Consider the following 20597-nt stretch of genomic DNA (forward strand, 5'->3'; position numbering starts at 1 on the left):
CTATGACGTTGGAAGTAAAAAATGTCAAGTTTAAGAGATAGCAAAGAAACCAGCTTATCTGTTGGGAAACAATGGGAAAGTTGAATGAACAGGTTCAGCCTATAAATAAAACTTCGAATTTTTTTTTCCTAAAAGACAGCAATTTATTTTTTTAATCTACTATTCTCTGTGTTTGAAAGTAATCCAACAAATTGTAAGTATTGTGGTAGCCAATATCCAAGATGGCCTCCAATAATCCCTGCTTCTTGGTATTCAAGCATGTAGGTAGAACATTCTTACACTTAATTAAGACTGACTTGTGTGACTCATAGAATACAGTGAAAGAGATATTATGTGATTTCTAAGGCCTAGGCAGTAAAAGACATTATGGCTTCTACCTCAGTCTCTCGGATTGCTTTCTCTGGGGGGAGCCAGCCACCGCGTTGTAAGAACAATCGGGCAACCTTGTGGACAGACCCAGTGGAGTAAAACTGACAGCCAGCACCAACTTACCAGCAATGTGAGTGAATCACCTCATAAATGGATCTTCCAGACCCATCACACACTTGGAGATTGGTGCCCCACCTGCAATCTCTACAGACTGCCACCTTGTAAGAGACCCAAAGCCAGAATTGGTCAAAGCTGCTCTCAAGCTATTTCCCCACAAAAATTGTGGGAGATAGTAAGCAATTGCTTTAAGACATGAGTTTAGAGACAATTTGTTGCACAGCAGTGTATGGCTGATATAAGTGCTATTATCCAGACGTGTAATACTTTCAAATTTTTGATACAATTTTTTTAAATGTTTATTTATTATTGAGAGACAGAGAGACACAGAGCGTGAGCAGGGGAGGGGTAGAGAGAGGGGGAGACATAGAATCTGAAGTAGGCGGCTCCAGGCTCTGAGCTGTCAGCACAGAGCCCGGTGCGGGGCTCGAATTCACAAACTGCAAGATCGTGACCTGAGCTGAAGTCGGTCACTTACCAACTGAGCCACCCAGGCGCTCCAAGTTTTTGATACAATTTTTGATTGATATTCAGATCAGAAAGAACACCTTGCATCAAGGGAATTGTCCTGGGTTTCAAGGTAAATTATTTTCTCTCTAGCGATATCCACAGTAAGTGTTTAATTAATACTGGATGAATTTATTTAATTGATCTCTTATTTACTTGTTCCATAAGCCAAAAACATCTTTAGGATTATATGTCTTGCCTATTAAATTCTTAAAGTTCGGAGCTTTAATTTGACATTGAAGAATTGGTGCAGATAGAACTAAAATAATGCTTCATCACCTTTTTTTGTAATACTGTCATAATAATAATAGCAATAAATTTTATAAGCAGCATAGATTAACATAATTTTTAAATTACACACTGTAATTAATGGAAGTTATAATGTTATTTTCATTGCAAATATATTTTACTAATAAATTTGGGTTAGTTATCATTTGCATTTCTTGATGTGCTTACGTGAGAATTACTGTTAGCAAACTATATTTGCCCATTTATATCTCTGAATATCGGTAAAATAATCAGTAATATTTTTCATCTAGTAAAACACCAGAAATGTTAAGGTGAAATTCTTTTCGCTTCCATTCGTATATTGGGAAATTAAGATATAGACACAAATGATATTACAGTTTCAGACATTGTTTTCTCAGATTAAACAGTAGAGCATTCCAACTCCTTTTTCTTCTACTGGAATCCAATTTCCATCTCTATTCACATCAATTTCTCTTCTTTGACAAATTTTTCTCCTACTTGTCTAAAATGCAAAGATCAAAATTGAATTCATGTCACAATAAGAATCTAACCATTACTGAACAAAAGAGCAATGGTTACTTCATAGTTATATAACATGATCTCATCACTACAGTTCCATTTGCAAGTATGAATTTAAGATAAAGTATTATATTAATTGTTCTTTTTCTTTGGTTTTACATCTTTTCCTGATGTACTTATTTTTATACTATTCTACTAAATTTGTATACTCTTTGCTTTTACTCTTTGGTTGTTCACTTTATTCCAACTGAACTTTATCTTGTAAATAAACAATAATTTATCTAAATATTTTTATCTTGTTAACATCCTTATTCTTACCAAAGTGTTAAAAAAAAAAACCAGTTCAATTTACTATCCTTTAAAAACTTGACTTGGATGTTTTTTTAAGTGTAAAGATCAGATTCATTTGAAGTACTGTGCTAAATGTTTTCATAAATTGATTCTACTGTTGACTGCTTTATAGTTTGTCTACTTCGTTGATGATAATGTCAGATGAGACAAAAATTAAAAGCTTTACTCAGGCCAAACTTGATTGTTACAGGCCTATATGTGGACCAATGGTATTTAAGACATTAAAGATTATTCATCACCCACTCAGCCTTTACTTTGTACCTATATCATCAGTCCCTAAAACAATGCTGAGCTTTAAGCCCATTTGACTTTGGTTCTTAAAAGAGGATGATAACATGGGTGCCTGAGTGGCTCAGTCAGATAAGCATCTGACTTCAGCTCAGGTCATGATCTTGTGATTCGAGAGTTTGAGCCCCATGTGGCGCTCTGTGTGACAGCTCAGAGCCTGGAGCCTGCTTCAGATTTTGTGCCTCCTCTCTCTGCCCCTCCCCTGCTCATGCTCTCTCTGTCTCTCAAAAATAAACAAAAAAAAGAAGAAGAAGATGATGATAAAAATGTACGCGAGTATGAGAAGAAAATGGAAGGAAAGAAAATAGTCAGATCTGACTTTCTGCTATATGGAAAAGTTATAATTAGGTGCATTACAAGGTACTTTATGACTAATTGGGTGGCCTTAAGAAGCTAGAGCAATATTCCTAGGGCATGTAATGAGTACAACTGGTGGTACTTGAGATAATTTGGGGGACGAATGTCATGGAATTCAACAACCTTGATTCAATTCTCTATTATGCTTTTGGTTATCTCAGCATATTTTTGGTGTCCTTATGTCTTTGTTATGGCCTAACACTCACTAATTTCACTTTTCAACATGGAGCACACAGGATCAAACATGGAACGACCATAGTTAATAGTATCTATATGGAATATTACTTTTTTCATGTTTTTATTTTCATGGTTACTTTAATGACCAGAGAGATCTTACTCTTCGTTTGTGGTGCTAATGTAATATTTCTTTTTAAAAACTGGATTAAATTTTTAAAAGTTGGGGTGCCTGAGTAGCTCAGTCGGTTAACCATCCAACTCGATTTCAGCTCAAGTCATGATCTCAAGGTTTCTTGGACTCAAGCCCCACATTGGGCTCTGCTCCGACAGCACGGAGTCTGCTTGGGATTATCTCTCCCTCTCTCTCTCTGCCCCTCCCTGCTCATGACTTGACTTTTAGGAAAAAGAGTAAAGACCTAAGAGCAGGCAGAGTAAAGGATATAGAGACTCAACAAAAGTGGTACAGGAGTGGATACAATTTTGGACACACTTTCCTGGAGATTAAACCTCAGGAGGCTGCTCTAGTCAACTTTGGCATTTACTTTGCCAGCTCATTTTTCCTTGCTAGTAGGCTGTTAAAATGAACAAGAGTTCTGAGGACACTTTGATAGTTGGTAAGTAACTCTTCTGAACTTAGCAAATACGTTCTACCTCAACCTTTGTCCAGGGAGAATATGAAGAATCATGCTTCTAAATGTTACAGAAGTCTCACTAGAGATAAGAAAGATGCCAAGAACACAGAAAGTGCCCTACAAATTATTCCCAGATTTTAAAGCGACCCTCTATCAGAAAAAATATCGTAAGTCCAAATTGATCCAGTCTTCAATGCTACGGAGGTCACAAAAGAGCAGAGATATGCTTACAAATAGTAATGAAGTGTAAGGAATAAGGATTTACCATTACACAGGGAAAGTTTGTTTCAATATGAGGCTTCAACAGTGAGTCATATGTTCAATATAAATTCAACCTGTTTTTACTTTCTGTTTCTAGCCAGTGGCAATTCTATATAAAATGATAGAAGAGCTGCAATATTTTGAAAAGTCTGGCTATTCAGGAAAATTTACTGATGTTTATCTTTTAATTAACATTTAATAAGGGCCTGTTGTCAAGTACTATACCAGTAGTTGAAGATACACAGATAAATGCTAAAGCTACTTACTAGAATTGCTTGAAAATCCATTATCCTGGTACATTTTGCCTAAGGATTTTAAACTAATAGCAATGTTTATACAGAGCATCATACTTCTTCAATATCTATTTCAAAGAAGACACTAATTATATAATGGTAACAATGTGATATTACATCTATTTTGTTTTCTCTTGTTAACATCTCTGTTACTTTGTCAGGAAAGTAGATTTAATTGTTCTGGCATGAATTTGTCACCCAAACCAGAAAAAAAAAATCAGTTTGCAGATTAATGTCAACTGTGATGTAATGGTGGCCTTCACACTTAGGAAATACTTTATTGCTCAACAATGGTGATATCTCTGACTTAAGTAATTACTGATGCTGCATTGAAATTCTTGTTCTGTAGAGTCTATTTGTTCTGATAATCTTTCCCTCCATATTTGCGAAGCAAACAGTTTATAACCGACTCTGTCTGGAACAATTTTCTACAGAACAAATTTATGGTTTATCCTCTGCTCAGTAAACGCATTGTCATCATTGTGACTTAGCAAATCTGATTCTTAGACTAGTAAGCAGCATTCAATAAAATAAAAAAATCATTATATATACCTCAGATGTCACACGGGTGTCTCCAGCCTTTAATATAAAACCATGTTCAGATTCAACTTACTCTCTGTTCTGGGTAAAAGCCCAATTCCCCCAGGGGTGCCTGGGTGGCTCAGTGGGTTGAGCGTTGGTCATGATCTCACAGTTTATGGGATCTCACAGTTTATTGGGCTCTGTGCTAACAGCTGAGAGCCTGGAGCCTGCTTTGGATTCTGTGTCTCCCTCTCTCTCTGCCCTTTCCCCCCACCTCAAATAAATAAACATTAAAAAATATATAAAAAATTTTGGGGCACCTGGGTGGCTCAGTTGGTTAAGCATCCGACTTTGGGTCAGGTCATGATCTCACCGTTCGTGGGTTCGAGCCCCACATGGGGCTCTGTGCTGACAGCTCAGAGCCTGGAGCCTCCCTCTTATCCTGTGTCTCCCTCTCTCTCTCTGCCCCTCCCCCACTCACACTCTGTCTCTCTCTCTCTCAAAAAAATAAACATTAAAAATTTATAAATATTTTATATATAAAATATATATATGTACACATTTATTTATATATATGAAATATATATATGTACACACATATATATATAAATTTTTTAAAGCCCAATGCTGGATGTTTCTGCAAATCCTTTGTCGTAGAGGGAGGATTAAGTCCTCATTCTCACCTTTCTTTCCTATTTCCTGTATCCATCAGATCATGTACCTCTTTTGGTTTCTTGTGACATTTTCTTTAACTTCACTTTGGCCACAACCAAAGCACAGCTCCCCTTTCCTTCATGCATTCCCTTGAAAGATCCACTTAACTAAAATCTTGGTGGGTATTTGTACACTTTGTGTGTAGCAGCCGATGTTACTGAAAAGGGAGGTTTCACATAAGAGTGATGCAACGAGTGCTTTATTATTTATTTATTTATTTATTTATTTATTTATTTATTTATTTAATTTTGAGACAGAGAGAGCATGAGTGGGGTAGAAGGGCAGAAGGAGAGACACAGAGAGGGAGAGAATCTTAAGCTCCACATTCAGCTCAGCATGAGCCTGATGCTGGGCTGGATTTCATGACCATGAGATTATAACCTGAGCCAAAGTCATGAATCCAACACTTAATTGACTGAGCCACCCAGGTACCTAAAGAGTGAGTTTTAGATGTCCTTGGTCTGAAAAGTCCTTTGTATGTTTTACCTTCTTTCTCAGCCTTTTCTTTCTCCTCTTTCCCCACATCTTTCTCTCATTCTTATGGGTAAAACATTGAGTCCATTTTTTTTTGTTTGTTTTTGGACAAAGCAATTCAGCTCTCTCTAGACCTTTCTCTTACATCTCATATAGCTCTGAACATCCTTTTTATTTTCCAAAATTATTTCTCATGAGGCTATAACTGACAATGTGTTTTTAGATAAGAACAAATTTGCCATCCTACTTTTTGTCTTGACATTTGGGAAGGGTTCTTGGAGTGGTTCATTCTTCTGGTTAAAATTGGACAATATCATGCAGTGGGGCACTACTTTTAAATAATGAAGCAAATTTGAGTTGATTGAGAGGTGAAAGTATATAATTTACTTCTTGTTCTCCTTTACTTTATATATGGATTTTTTTTCTCCTGCTGCGAGCAGAGCAGACACTTCCCAACCAGGCTTTGAGAGCATATTCTGGAAACGTGTCTGTTGCCTACTATTAAATACAAAAATCTGTTGCAATGTTCACTGTAGGCTCCTTCTTTTTCCAAAGGCTGCATCTGGCCCACAACATGCAGAGTTATTTTTAAATGTGTTAGATTTAATTAACGCACCACAAATGACTCCTTTGATGATGTCCTAATGGAATGTTCGAAATCTTTTTAATTTGGAAAATATACCCTATAAAAGCTAGAGTCTGAAATCGGAAAGTAGACGCTATGCCTACTTTCCTGTTCTTGTGTAAACACATAATGGGTCACTACTGGATGTGTGGTTCAGGCAGTTTGTCCGTCTCAAAAGTGGAGGACCTCTGGGGAAAGAGAATCAGAGGAAGAAAAGACGTGCTATTGTTCTAACACCCAGAACTGGCATATACTAGAAACAAAGGGGCTCTAAATCGGCGCCTCTGTCAGTCTTTGCTTGTTTGTTTCTAATTAAAAAGTATGAGTCACAGGTGTTTGAAGAGTGGCCCTAATTTTGCGTTGCAATGGATCAGACAAGATTTCAAATTCTGGTGGTTTTGTGATGCTATACGATGCCCTCAGCCAAATTAACTAAATTATACTGTTATTGATGTACTTAGATCCACAAGTCAGTGGTCCTCAAACTTTTTTGAAGAGAAATACCTCATTTACGTAGAAAGATTGCGAACTCCCCTTCCAGTGGGATAATATCTGCACCCGCTAATTGAGGAAACAGAATGCTACTAAATATTAAGCAATTCTTTAAAAGTGGTATTAATCACAATAGAACCTATATCTCTTTAAAAATATTAGCATATATACATGGATCATTTTTTTCACAATAGAACCTATATCTATTTTAAAATATTAGCGTATATGCGTGGATCATTTTTTTTCAATACACACACACAATATTTAGTGTGAATACAGATTTTTTAAATTTGTATTTTATTTTAATTCCAGTGTAGTTAACATACAATGTTATGTTAGTTTCAGGTGTACAATATAGTGATTCGATACCTCCGTATGTCACCTGGTGCTCACGTGTGAATACAGACTGTGACCCTCGGTAGAAACTCCCCAGGTTCCATTGGTGCAGTGTCTACAGCACATTGGCAACCATGGGCCTAAGGACTACAACCGGAAAAACTTCTTTCTTCTACTATATGCACCCAACTCCCAAGTTTTCTTTTCTCTGTCCTTTTCTATCCTTTTTTTCAATCTTTCTGTTCTGCTACCCTAATCTGTTCCTTGAAATAAATGATATAAGGAAATTAGAAAAAGAGAATAATGAAAAAATAATTTAAGAAATCCAGCAAAGTGGTTGTCAACGTTAGGGCATAACTGGGAGAATTAGGTTATGATCTCAGGAGGAGTTTAAGTTCTTTCAGAAAGACTTTCCTAGCTCGAACCTACTGACTGTATTAGACATGGCCCTGTAAGTAGTTACTCCAGTATTTAGAGGTGGTATAAGTCAGAAACATAAATTGATCTGACCTAATGATAGAACTGACAAAGGTAATGAGTGATTTTGCTATCAAAGTGAGACCAAACAATAAGGTATTTACCTTAACACCGTTGCTTTACCCCAAAACAAGAAAAGAAATAGTCCTTTTTACAACATTGTCCTAAATCTAAGACAAGTAACAAATAAAGGGAAGAAGACACTTAAAAAGTCGTACCTTCAAACACCCTTCATAAATTTTCTGAGTCATTTGATATTACAATAGAAGTTGACTTTCTTACTTTTTTAATTTTTTGGTAAAATTGTTTCACATGAATGTTCTACTCATGGACAAGAGAAGATAAAACTTTGAGCTAAGAGATTTTGTTTTAATTTGATTTATTTAATAATCTCTGATAGATGAGTGATTGGTCAGCCACAAACTGATGAAGTACTACCAATGATCACTGTTGTTTTTTTACTTTTAATATTTTACATACCTTAATTAGCTACATTTATTTTCATAACAATTAGCAATAATATAAGAGGAAAATACCGTAAATTAAAGTCATTAAACTACTCAAGTATTGGCATAGCAACACTGCAATCACAAAGAGGATCTTGTAGTTCTAAAACTCTAGCCAATGTGGAGGGAAAAAACACGAAAGAGGGATTAGAACATTTGGGTTTAAACAAGCTCTAAGACCTTCTAACTCTGCATCCTGACAAGTCACAGTCAGTTACCAGGACCTCCATTTCTTCATCTGTATAATGTAGATAACATTTGTGTCTGTTCAGCTGTTTCACAAAATTGTTGTTAAAATCAATAAATGTAATAGAAAGTAATTATTGTTAGATGAGTTTGTGTCCTTGGAATATCTATCCCTTAAAGTCTTTTTGTCCCTTCAAATAACTCTTTTCAGGGCAAGAAAAGATTATCTTTGACTTTTCAGAAAGTAGAAATAACTCTTTCATTCTTTTATTTGATGCCTTTACAACTAAAAGTATAGTCTCCCAGCTGACAATAAATTAAAAAACATTTTAAAATAGCTAGAGAGTGTTTCTTTACATTTAGAAAAGACAAAAATAAAAGTAGATGAAATGATAAACAAGATATCTCAAATTTAGCCAAATATTATTTTCTAGCTCCAAATGCAATACTGTAGACTATTTTTGGAAATGCATTTGTCACTAATTAAATATAGACATGAGCACACACCCCCACACACATTGCTGAGAAGGAATTGACTACTTTATTTGATCTGGGCTCTATTCTTTCATGTAGTAATTAATTCACCTATAAAAAATATTTCATCTTCTTACACTCGCTCTTCTACGTTGAAAAGAAAATTCTGAAACCAAGTATTCCCAACGTCTGTTTCAAAGTTTGTCTTTCACATTTTTCTTGAGTTCTGAGTAGACCAACACCCTAAAGGGAAATACATTTAGTCCAGGTAACATTATCAAACTGCAAATGAATGCAGTCATTTTTGCCCCTTGAAATACGGAATTCCCTTCTGGGCTCAAATTTCTCCAAGGCAGCACTAATAACCCCATAAATCCATTGTATATAACTGCTGAAGTACAAGCCTTCATTTGGTATGTGGAAGTGCAACCTGTACTTTATTATTTGCCATCATGGATGTTTCCATTGCAACTTAATCCTAGCGGTAATAACAATTTTATTGTTGACAAGAAGTTGTTCAATGGACGCTTTTTATAGAGAGAAAACTGAGGCCCGGAGAGGAAGAGTGGCTCATACCACGTTGCACAGTTAGCCGGTGGCACAATTGCCAAGTCTGGGTCTTGCTCCCATCTCTCATCATGTCATTTCATGTGTATAAGTCGTGACTCTAAACAAATGTAACCTGCTGGTAGAAAGTGTCCAGTGAACCTGTCCCGGTTTCTGAAGAAACACTCAGGAGAGCCTATAGTTAAGACCCAAGGTCTCAAGAGGCTACATCCTAAGCTCAGAGGAAAGCTGGAGGTGCCATTAGAGAGAGAATAGGACTCCACTGTCTTCTAGAATCACTGCCCCTACGTGAAGCCCCAAGAAGGGACAGAGCAGTGCTGTTCCTCGCAGGACTGAGAGGGCACCCAAGTTGGTCTCCTTCCTGAAGTCATGAGATGGGTCCAAGAGTCTTGATTTTGAAACTTGGCTGGTGCCTATAAGAATGTGTGAAGCCTAAGCCCCTTGTTTCCTTGGAAGATGTTTTTTCTGGGCTGCCAAAACCACAGTTCCTCTCCGGCCTCAGAGTACGGCCTGGGGGGGAGGGACCGTGGGATGATTGTCTAAGAGCCGGAGAGTATGGCCAGATTGTTCCTTTTTCCTCCGACTCCCACCCCTATAAATATTAAATCCAACCTTCGCCTTTTCATGCCTCAGGAAATCGAAACTCTTAAAATCTCGAACAGAATACAAAAAGTCCCCTGATAATAGGGTTCACAATCTCAAATATCTCATTATTATGGAATCTGATTTTGTTGTTAAGTCATGGTTATTTTTGTGGAAGGAAATAACTGTGCCGCCCCATCGTTTCCAACCTGACATCTGGGTGAGTGGAGGAAATTTGCCTGTACGCTTCCATCCACTCGTCGGCCAAAACACCTTGAATTCTCAGGTCCATTTTGCCGACATTGCTGTTTTCTGTTGAAGAAACTCACCAAGGCAATGCTGCCTTCCTGTTCTCCCCAGAGGGGCCAGGTGGCTGAGACACCTGTCCACGCTCGGAGCCGGCCAGGCTTGGCGCTCCCTCCCCACCTCACAGATGGCTGGTAACCTGAGGAGATTTCCTCTTTCGGGCACAGCTTTCTGCCACTTATCTGATTTTTTTTTTGTCTCCTCTCTGTGAGAGATGAGGTTTTTTTTTTTCTTCTTACTTACCTTCCCAATTCATTCCGCCTAGGAAATTGAAGCATTTTCAAAACTTGTGTGCTTGCTACGGTATTTTGTTAGTCTTAGTTGAAAATGCAGTGGAAATTTAAAACCCTTTTTTCAAGAGTTGCCACTAGCTCTGATGTTTTCGTTGAAAGTGGGATTTTCCTACTTTCCTCTCCCAAAAGATTCTGCTTATAAGTGTCTAATATTATCCCCTCCCAGACCTTCTGTTATATGGCCTCTCTTTTACTTGGCTCCCTTCACTTTCTTCTTCTGGTTGTGTATACTTGCTTTCTTTTCTCCCATGAAATAATTTTTTCTTTCTTTAATGTCTCAGCTAATTCTTTTTGTTTTTTTAAAATTTTTTTAACGTGTATTTATTTTTGAGACAGAGAGAGACAGAGCATGAATGGGGGAGGGTCAGAGAGAGAGAGGGAGACACAGAATCTGAAACAGGCTCCAGGCTCTGAGCGGTCAGCACAGAGCCCGACGCGGGGCTTGAACTCATGAACCGCGAGATCATGGCCTCAGCCGAAATCGGACGCTTAACCGACTGAGCCACCCAGGCGCCCCAAGCTAATTCTTTTTGAAATCTCTCCCTCCGAGAAAATGATTCTGATTGTCCCTGACACAAAGAGAAACATCACCTTACTTTGATTTCACTTAACATTGTACGGAAACAGCTATGCATAGTATTAATTACATAGCACCATTTTATACAGCATCTTAGCATAATCTGATAGTTGGTTCACATATGTATAGCTTGAGTATTCAAATAAACTCTAAGGTCCCCTTGGAAAAACATGTTTTTCTATTTTTGCTTAGCTCTTCATGAAATAGATGCTTAACAAATGTTTATTGCGGTAAACAATTCATTGGCTAGTGGGCTACTCATACATTTAAAATAGGACATTATAAAATTTGGGGTCAGTGCAAACAGAAGAAATCATGAAAGACACATCATCACTGAATAATTGTTATTTTATTTTAATTGATAAAGATTTAACTGTATTTAATTCAGTTGGCAATGAACCAAAATGAATTTTGCTATGTCAAAAGAGAAGGATTACTGTTAGTGTAAGAATGTGTTGATAAGACACTGATGATGGAAAGGAGTTGGTGTCTTGACTTTCATGAAAGTGCTGGGTTATTTGTGTTTTAGGGTTTTTTTATGTTTATTTATTTATTTTGAGAGAGAGAGAAAGAGAGTGTGAGCAGGAGAGGGCACAGAGAGAGGGAGAGACAGAAAGAATCCCAACCAGGCTCTGCCCTCCTAGCACAGAGGCTGATGCGGGGCTCGAACTCACAAACTGTGAGATCATGATGTGATCCAAAATCCAGAGACAGAAGCCTAACTGACTGAGCAACCCAGGTGCCCCATTTCATGAATTTTGATATTCTATTTTGATAGGAATAGAGAAAGTGGTATTGTATTTTATTTATGCCTTTGTTTATTTCATTATATTCATGTGTAAATATATTTTACTTTCATATATCAACTTACAGTGTATTATATTATATATTTATAGTTTTTCATATACTTCAATATCTATATTTTTTGATGTGTGAGGGAAAATTAAAATTTTCAGCTTAAACTTCAAAAATGATTATTTACTAACAAAGAAGATAATAGGGTATCAGTTGAACAAGGTTGGAATATTAGCAATTACTGGCAAGTTACTATGAAAAATGCCCTCCCGCTATTTACCACACCCCAATTCATGCACTGCCATCCCATGTAAATTTAAGAAGTGAATCCATATTCATTATAAGCTGTGATGCATAGGAGATGATAACTGAACACAAGTGAAAACTGAACAAATGACAGTTACTTTATTTCAATATAAAATGTGTGTAAAGTTTTAAAAGCTTGAGGAAGTGGGGATGTACAGGAGGGGGTATTGTATGAAAACAACATGAATTAGTGGGAATAACAAATTATATGCTATTGAAATATAAAACTATCCACTTTACTTTGAATTCCATAGATGAGTTGATCTAGGTTATGAAATTATTACATAACACTTGTACTTTGAGGATTATTAGACCATTAAGTAATTAGTATTTTGTATACACTGTAACTATATATATATATTTTTTAAATAATCACTCTTTTGTTTCCTTAAAGAGCTTAAAACTTTATGCTGAAATTTTGTTTATGGATAAAACTCGCAAAGTAAATCTTTTCTCCTGTAGTTCAAAGGGAAACTTTGGCATTGTCTCCATCAGAAATGTATTCCATTTAGTAGAATGGGGGGAAAAAAGGTTTTCTCTGTTACATAATACAGAGTGCTCAACTGGGAATTAAGGGAACTTTTTTAGTAATTATTGCTATGATCTTTTGAAACTATCTTAAACTCATACATTTCCTAAGCTATAAAATGTAGCGTTTCTGTTACAATAGGATATTTTTAGAAGTTCTTTTGAGGACTCAAGTCTTAGAATTCTAAGGTACTGTCATTCAGTGTTTGTGTTCATCTAGAGGAAGTAAGATCTACTTTCTCTAGTAGTGGTTTTCCAGTGGACTTTGCTTATAGACTTGGTAGGGGAAAAGATAACTAGAGAAGATACCTGCTCATTATGAGGATGGATGACACTCTAACTTTTATGTTCTTTTTTTTTAAGTTTTTATTTATTTCAAAAGCGAGACAGAGCAAGCAGGGAGGGGCAGAGAGAGAGAGAGAGAGAGAGAGAGAATCCCAAGCAGGCTCCGTGCTGTCAATGCAGAGCCTGACATGGGGCTCAATCCCATGAATCATGAGATCATGACCTGAGCCGAAATCAAGAGTCAGTAGCTTAACTGACTGAACCACCCAGGTACCCCTAAAATGTTAACTTTTAGAGACTACTTGTGAATACTTAGAAACATAATAACAAAGTACATCTAAGAAGACCGGAGTAGATGACCAGATCATTCGAAAATAGGAAAAAATACGATCCCTGGTTTTCATCTGTAAGCTAAATTTTCCAAGTTCTCATGATTTCTGTAATTAAAATAGTTACTTTTGTAAAAATCCCAATCCTGCTTCATCCTTTAATAGTATGGGAAACTAGTGTCATTGTATCTATTGTACTCTCTCAGTCTAGGGTGGAATCAGGATAAAATGCCATCTGTTTTCCTTACAGCATCCTAAGAACAGCACTATTTGGTTAGACATAAGCAAAGATGTGAAGCACAGGTCTTCTTGTTAAATTTGTCTTTAATTACTTTGGAGATAAAGAAAAATGAAATGCTACCTCATCATGTCTTGTGAAGAGAAAATATTTCAGAATGAGCCATTATCCTCAATAGTTTATTAGGAGACCAGATCGACCTAAGAGAAATTTATAGAAAATGCTGTAAAAGCATAACTGGTGGTTACTTGCATCGTGGTCAATAAAACCTTCAACAGTGGTACTTAGAATAATTCTTTCCCACCATATAACAGAAGAACGTTTCTATTTGCGGGATTTTCCAACTGAGTAAATCTCTATTTTTATTTTTCAAACATAAATAGCTTTAGTAGATTGGAAATTTCCTTCGGAGCTCTAAGTCTATTTTATGGATGTTTATGGAGGGACACATTTTGTATGTGTATGTATGTAATGTATATGACAAAATGATATTTTTTAAAGAAAAAAAACAGTGAGGTATTTTATCTGCTTCCTCATCTTAGATACATAAGGGCAAAACATCTGTGCATCTAAGTCACTTCTACCCCTGTAATATCACACCCTGTGAAAGGCAGAGCAGAAGTATGTGGCTTTGCATGGAACCACCTTCCCATGGCAAGATCTGTGGTGGGAAAGAGTAAAGATTCAAGGGGTTCCGGGTTAAAATTGCAACTGTGTTACTTCCCACTGTGTAGTGTGGGCAAGTTGCTCATCTTTTTTGAACCTCACTGTCTTCATCTGTAAAGTGCTGATCATACAAGTATGGGCACCACAGTATCTTTTTAGGATTAAAGGAAACAATCCACAGAAAGTGCTCACATGGCACCTGGCACATAGAGACACTCAATACTTTCACAGGCTGCTTGTCAGTCTTTGCCAAAGGAGGGCATTCTCTTTGATGGACAGTCTGAAGAACTAATAACAAAGACATGAATGAGTGCTACTGGATTAAGAGTTTACTCAGGGAACTCAGTAGCCAAATGGGTTGAAGTATGGTAAGGAGGAAAAGCCTCCCAGTACCTCCCAATCTTACCACACAGTGGTTAAAATTTTGCCTGCTTTTAGTTTGCCTCAAGTCATTTTATGGATATGAACTCACTAATCTCACATGATGACTTCAAAAGGTCATGGACATTGGTAAACATAAAAATGGGACTTGCAGATCAGTTCGGTTAGCGCTGTCTCATTCTCTGCCCCACCCACTTCCCCATTGTTTTTCCTACAGTGGAATTTCTATTTGGTCACTTTCCATGGCTCCTTACTTAATAAAGATTCAAGTCCCTGGCTTGGTGTTCAAGGTCCTTTATGATCTAGCTGCCAGCATTGTACCAGACAAGGCCAACTATGCTCTTTCAGAGCATACAGCAATCCAACCAGATACAACTGTTTGCAAGGTGCTCAATCACCTCTGACTTCCCTTCCAGACGTTTGTCCATACCCCTTCTTCTAGCTATGTGGATGTGTTACTTACTCTTCAAGCCCTAGCTCCTATGTCAGCTCATTCATAACGGAGTCCTTGCTCATGTCAACATGGTGGTCATCCTTTATCTTATAAACTCTTGCCCAATTTCTTGTCCGGTAGCTTTCAAATTTTTAGCTGGAATCACAGCAGGAAACATATTGTGCACTGACAAATGTTTTATTCAAATACACACACACACACACACACACACACACACACACACACGTGCACAAACTTCATGAAACAATACTTACCCTCATTATCTGCAATATCACTCTAATGTTTTTTCCTCTTTTATTTGGCAAAAGCTCTGACTGTAATCTACTAACTAGATTTTAATTACTCTTTAATTATTTCATAACCTGCAGTTTGAAAAACACTGGTCTACACAACCCATACAGAATATCCTTGATTATTTATTGTGTGTAGGCATTATGTTCCTTAACAGACTGAGAGCTACTCATGGGTGATACCATGTGGTACAACATAGAGTCTTTTATTAGATCTTATCATGCTTTCCATATTAGTTATGCAGTAACTGTTTATAGAAGCAAAAAATAAAGGGAAGAAGGAAAGGGGGAACGGAGGGAGGGAGGAAAGAAATAGGAAGAAAGTCTCCAGGGACGTTGATTATACTCAGAAATTGAGATTGCTACTATTTAGCAAGTTGACAGGTAGGGATCATTTAAGTTATTTACAGGTGAATTTTCCAGTCAAAGTGGAATGTGCGTCTTTGAATAACTTTCTCCAACTTCAGTTTCAACTTAGAAATGAGTGTTACATCAAAGATTCTAGGATGAAAAGAAAGATAGAACAAAATGACTGACAGAGAAAAGATAACCTCACGCATGCTATGTTCCTTCTCCCTACTGGAGGAAGGGGTTGAGACCGAGGGTGTGAAGTGCACCCAGAGGTGAAAAAAGCTTTTGACTTGACTTCTGTAAAGCCTGTGAAAAGGCAGTTCTGTCATTCCTGAATGTGCTGAACAAATCTGTATGTGTTGAATACATCAAGCAATTTCTGCGTACTGCCTATAAACAAAGTCAGTGCCAAGTGCTAACACTTCCAAGCACCTCAAGTCTATAAAATGAAACAGGAAGTGTATTCTATCTCATGACACCTGAAATATTGCTCACAACTGTGCAAGATTATTGGTTTTTCCCAAATTCAAAGAGGAAAATCTTGGATGAAATTTAAATTTGAGAAGTCAATGTATTTACTGCAATGACATACCCAATTTGACTGGCATTGAAACTTGTCTTTGTCACTCGAAGTCCATACTCTTAACTAACATGCTATACTATATATACTCTATACAGATGAAGTAACAGCACAGAAACAATGCCTTCCATGGACGTGAATACTTTGTCCAAGACCTTTATACATTTTTGTTTGCTATTTTCTGATCTTTAACACGACAGTGACTGTATAGAGACAAGACCAACAAATGCAAGAATAAAAGGATTCTATAAATGCTAACAAATTCAATAATATTGTGTAAAACAAATATTTCCATAAATCACTGAGAATTAAGTTCTATATACTTCACTTCGAATAAATATTTCAATGAAAATTTAAAACTTACTATTAAATATTGACTTCTACTGCCAAAAAGGAATTATTAAAACTAAATATGTAATATACCTAATAATTATCATCTTCATCTTTGTGCCTTTGATTGTTCCAATATAGAGAACTAAATCATTTAATAAATAAAAATAAATAATAAAATGTATGGTCTTCCTTTAAAAATTTTTTAAAAATTGAAAATGAAATATATTTTATTCCTTTGGAATGTTTATAGAAAAAGAGAGTGGAGGGAATGCTTTATATCAAGAAGAGATGTATGAATACGGACATTTTACTACTTAATAATTCCAGTGTTCTATGAAAATATTTAGTAAAAACATCCACTGCCCAGAGAAAATCCATTTAATTAGTTCATCTCACAACGTTAGTGAAGTGGGATTAAAAATATTGTCCGATTTAGTGGTATCTGGGTGTCTCAGTCGGTTAAACAGCCGACTTTGGCTTAGGTCACGATCTCACAGTTCATGGGTTCAAGCCCCACATCGGGCTCTGTGCTGACAGCTCAGATCCCAGAGCCTTCTTCGGATTCTGTGTCTCCCTTTCTCTCTGCCCCTCCCCTGCTCATGCTCTGTCTCTCTCTCTCTCAAAAATAAATAAATGTTAAACAAATTTTTTAAATTAAAAAAATGTCAAATTTCAATTTATACATTTATTCCTCCTAAGTGTTTCAGGAATCATTTTGTTTCAGAGCTATAGACTGCTCCTGCCGGCTCTCTTGAAAATTCACGTCGTTGGTGAGAGGCAGACGGAGTTAGTGAATGAATATTGAACTGAAGGCTGAATTCATTACAATTAGAAAATTAATTTCAAATCCATGCCCTGCTTACTGGGTTAGCAGCCGTATACATACAGTTTACTTTGCTTAAATATACTAGTGTTATTTGGCAAAATAAATTGTAAACTTCAATGCAGCTGCTTTAACATAAGCTATTTTTTTCAGGTGTTAACAACAGAATCACTGGTGTATCACCATCAACTCGTGCAACAGAAATATCTGTATCAACATCAAGCATAATACCAAATCCTGTTTTGGAATCAACATCAGGAGCGTCTCCTAAAGGTAGGATTAGCAATTAGTGAAATTTATTCTAACTGCAACAAATAAAATTAGTAGCATCTACATAATCTGATCACAGAAAAATAATTTGATGTGCTGTATCTATTATTATGAAGGTCTGTGCTGCTTCACTCTTTTGAAACTTACGTGTTATTTTGGGTTGCATACAAAGCCCTGAGATGGCAGTGGGCTTCTTTGATGATATTCTTTTGGATCATTTCCTGTTTGAAAATAATCCTATTGTGAATGTTGCATACACAAAGTTTATTTTTAGAAAATAAAAAAAATTACCATTTCCTTAGTCATAAAAATATGGTTCTAAACATTCCAGTTGTCCACTTAAGCAGCACAGTTAACAAGGTAAAACTGTATTAATAACAGATTGATCTGTTAGTTGCATAGGGCTGATGATAGATTTAATTTGTAAGGTTCGATAGCAATGCTATCACTATTTTTTTTTAAAGTTTATTTATTTATTTTGGGAGTGAGGCGCAGGGAGAGAGAGAGAATTCCAGGCTCCACACTTGCAGCACGGAGCCTGACCTGGTACTCAAACCCACGAACTGTGAGATCATGACCTGAGTCGAAATCAAGAGTCTGCTGCTTAACCAACTGAGCCACCCATGCGACCCATGTCATCATTATGGTTAATGGACTGAATGACACCTGGGCAGCAGGTGTCATTTATCATTTATCATTTATCATTTATCATTTATGGGCAGAAATTCCAGTTAGAATGCTAAGGTCAGAGGAAGATCTGAATCACACACCCTAATGAGGAGATGAATGAATTTCTTTCTCACCTCTTTTTCTCACCTCTCTACTTACTCTTCATTTTTCATTCCAACACCAAATTCAAGTACATGTAGAGGACACGAGGGCTAGTTCACTGGACTTAAAAGGGATAGTGATCCTCAAAGAAAAAGAGTATGATGAATATAGTCCACTATTTCTGAAATGTGCAATTCTAAGATGAAACCAAACCAATTCTTCTACAACGTCTCTACCAAACCAGGAGAAAGCATTGCACAAAGAGGAAAAGCACAGTGGATTTTATCCCCAGAATGTGGTACAACCTTTATTGCCAACCAAGGGAAACTCCAAATGACACAGTCAAAAAAACTAGGGTTCATGAAGCCTGCAGCCAACTTCCTGCACAATAGATTTTTTATTTTATTTTTAAAAATTATTTCAGTCCTATGTTCTCGAGGCTTAAGCAGAGGCATTCTAGAACTTTGACAAAGTGTAAGTATTTGCTGCTTCTCTCTGTCTTTTTCTGTCACTCTTTCTGTGAGTTGTCAGCTGAGTTCTTGACATAAAATTGCACCAATGCGGTAAAAGCGTGTTATTTTTGTTATCAATAACATCCCCCAAAAAGTACCAATAAAGAGAAGGTAGGTGCTGACATTGCATGCGGACTCAAAAGGTTGAAGTTTTACAATTTTTGCATGAACTCCTTGGAACTCACGCCTTCCCAGTGAGAGGATTCCTAGCCCATTCCTCAGTGACCTGTGGTGGTTAACAATGTCGAAATAACACAACGACTATGTTAAAAGACCATGAAAGGTCAGAGGTGAAGGGTTCAGTGAAGGAATTCAGGCAGAATTGTCATTTGTGACCCCAGAAATGCATCTTTCCTTTCAGGCTGGGAAGGGAAACTCTATACCTACTCATATACTTAGGAGACTATCCTAATAACTTCATCACTGGAGGATCCTGTAGGGGACCCTGAAGCCCCTTGTCTGAAACAATTCACTTGGTAAAGCACTTGAAATCAGATACACACACACATACACACACGTACATATCTTTCTCTATTTCTCTTCTTTGGACACTTTGATTGCTGTATATTACTCAGTTAACAAAAACTAAACTTTAATCTGTGTTCTTCAAAAGTTCTCCCACATGACCTTTAAATTATTCACATTCAATTGTACAAATTGTAATAGGCCAGTGAAGCTTTGCTTTTTATTACTTTTTATTATAAAAATGTTTAGATGTACCACAAATGAAGAATACTATAATTAATACCCATTTACCCATCTACCAGAGTCAATAATTATCAAGATTTTATCATATTTGCTTCATTTTTTTCTTTCTCCTCCCTCCCTCCCTTGTTCCCTTCTATCTTCCTTTCTTTCCTTCCTTTTCCTTTTTTTCTTTCTTCCTGTTTATTTGTTTTTTGCTATTATCTAGTGTTTTTAAGGAAATTCAGACTTTTTGCCATTTTCTTCACACACTAAATGTCCATCTCAAAAAATATGGATGTTTTATTGTAAAACTACAATATCACTACCAAATCCACCAAATTAATAATGCTAATGCCTCAGTTGAATCTAATGTCTCTTTAGAGGGGTTATAAGGGTTAAAATCTAGTAAGCATGGATATGGCAATGGGAGAGAGATTAAGGGAAGGAATGAAGTCCATCGTGGAGTCTCTCCAGAAATCAGCTGAGAAGGTGCTGGCACAGAAGCACCAGAAGAAATGCAGAAGAAAGAAAGGCAGGCTGGGATGTCTATAATCTACTCTCTAATTTGGTATAAGAAGCAGAAAGTCCAGCATGGTAGTAGGGACCAGTGGAGACATCGGTCAGAGGATGGTCCATTGTGCTTATAGGAAAATGAGGGAACATGGACAAGGAAGACAGATAAAGGAGCTCCTGTTTGTCTGGCTTATTTGATCACCACTTTTGTATTAAAAACATGGGTGGGTTGGG

At 36.8% G+C, this 20597-nt stretch overlaps 1 protein-coding gene across 3 annotated transcripts in view; it reads left to right on the forward strand.

Moving 5' to 3' along the window:
- Positions 1–20597, forward strand: part of EMCN (endomucin) — a 101578-nt gene that overhangs the window by 19281 nt on the left and 61700 nt on the right. For all 3 annotated transcript variants that reach the window (XM_053217103.1, XM_053217102.1, XM_015076752.3), the window contains exon 2: positions 17764–17883. In XM_053217103.1, coding sequence (XP_053073078.1) covers positions 17764–17883 — 120 coding nt within the window. The remainder of the gene's footprint in view (positions 1–17763; positions 17884–20597) is intronic.

This window comes from Acinonyx jubatus, chromosome B1 (genome assembly GCF_027475565.1).
Source record: "Acinonyx jubatus isolate Ajub_Pintada_27869175 chromosome B1, VMU_Ajub_asm_v1.0, whole genome shotgun sequence".
Lineage (NCBI taxonomy): Eukaryota > Metazoa > Chordata > Mammalia > Carnivora > Felidae > Acinonyx > Acinonyx jubatus.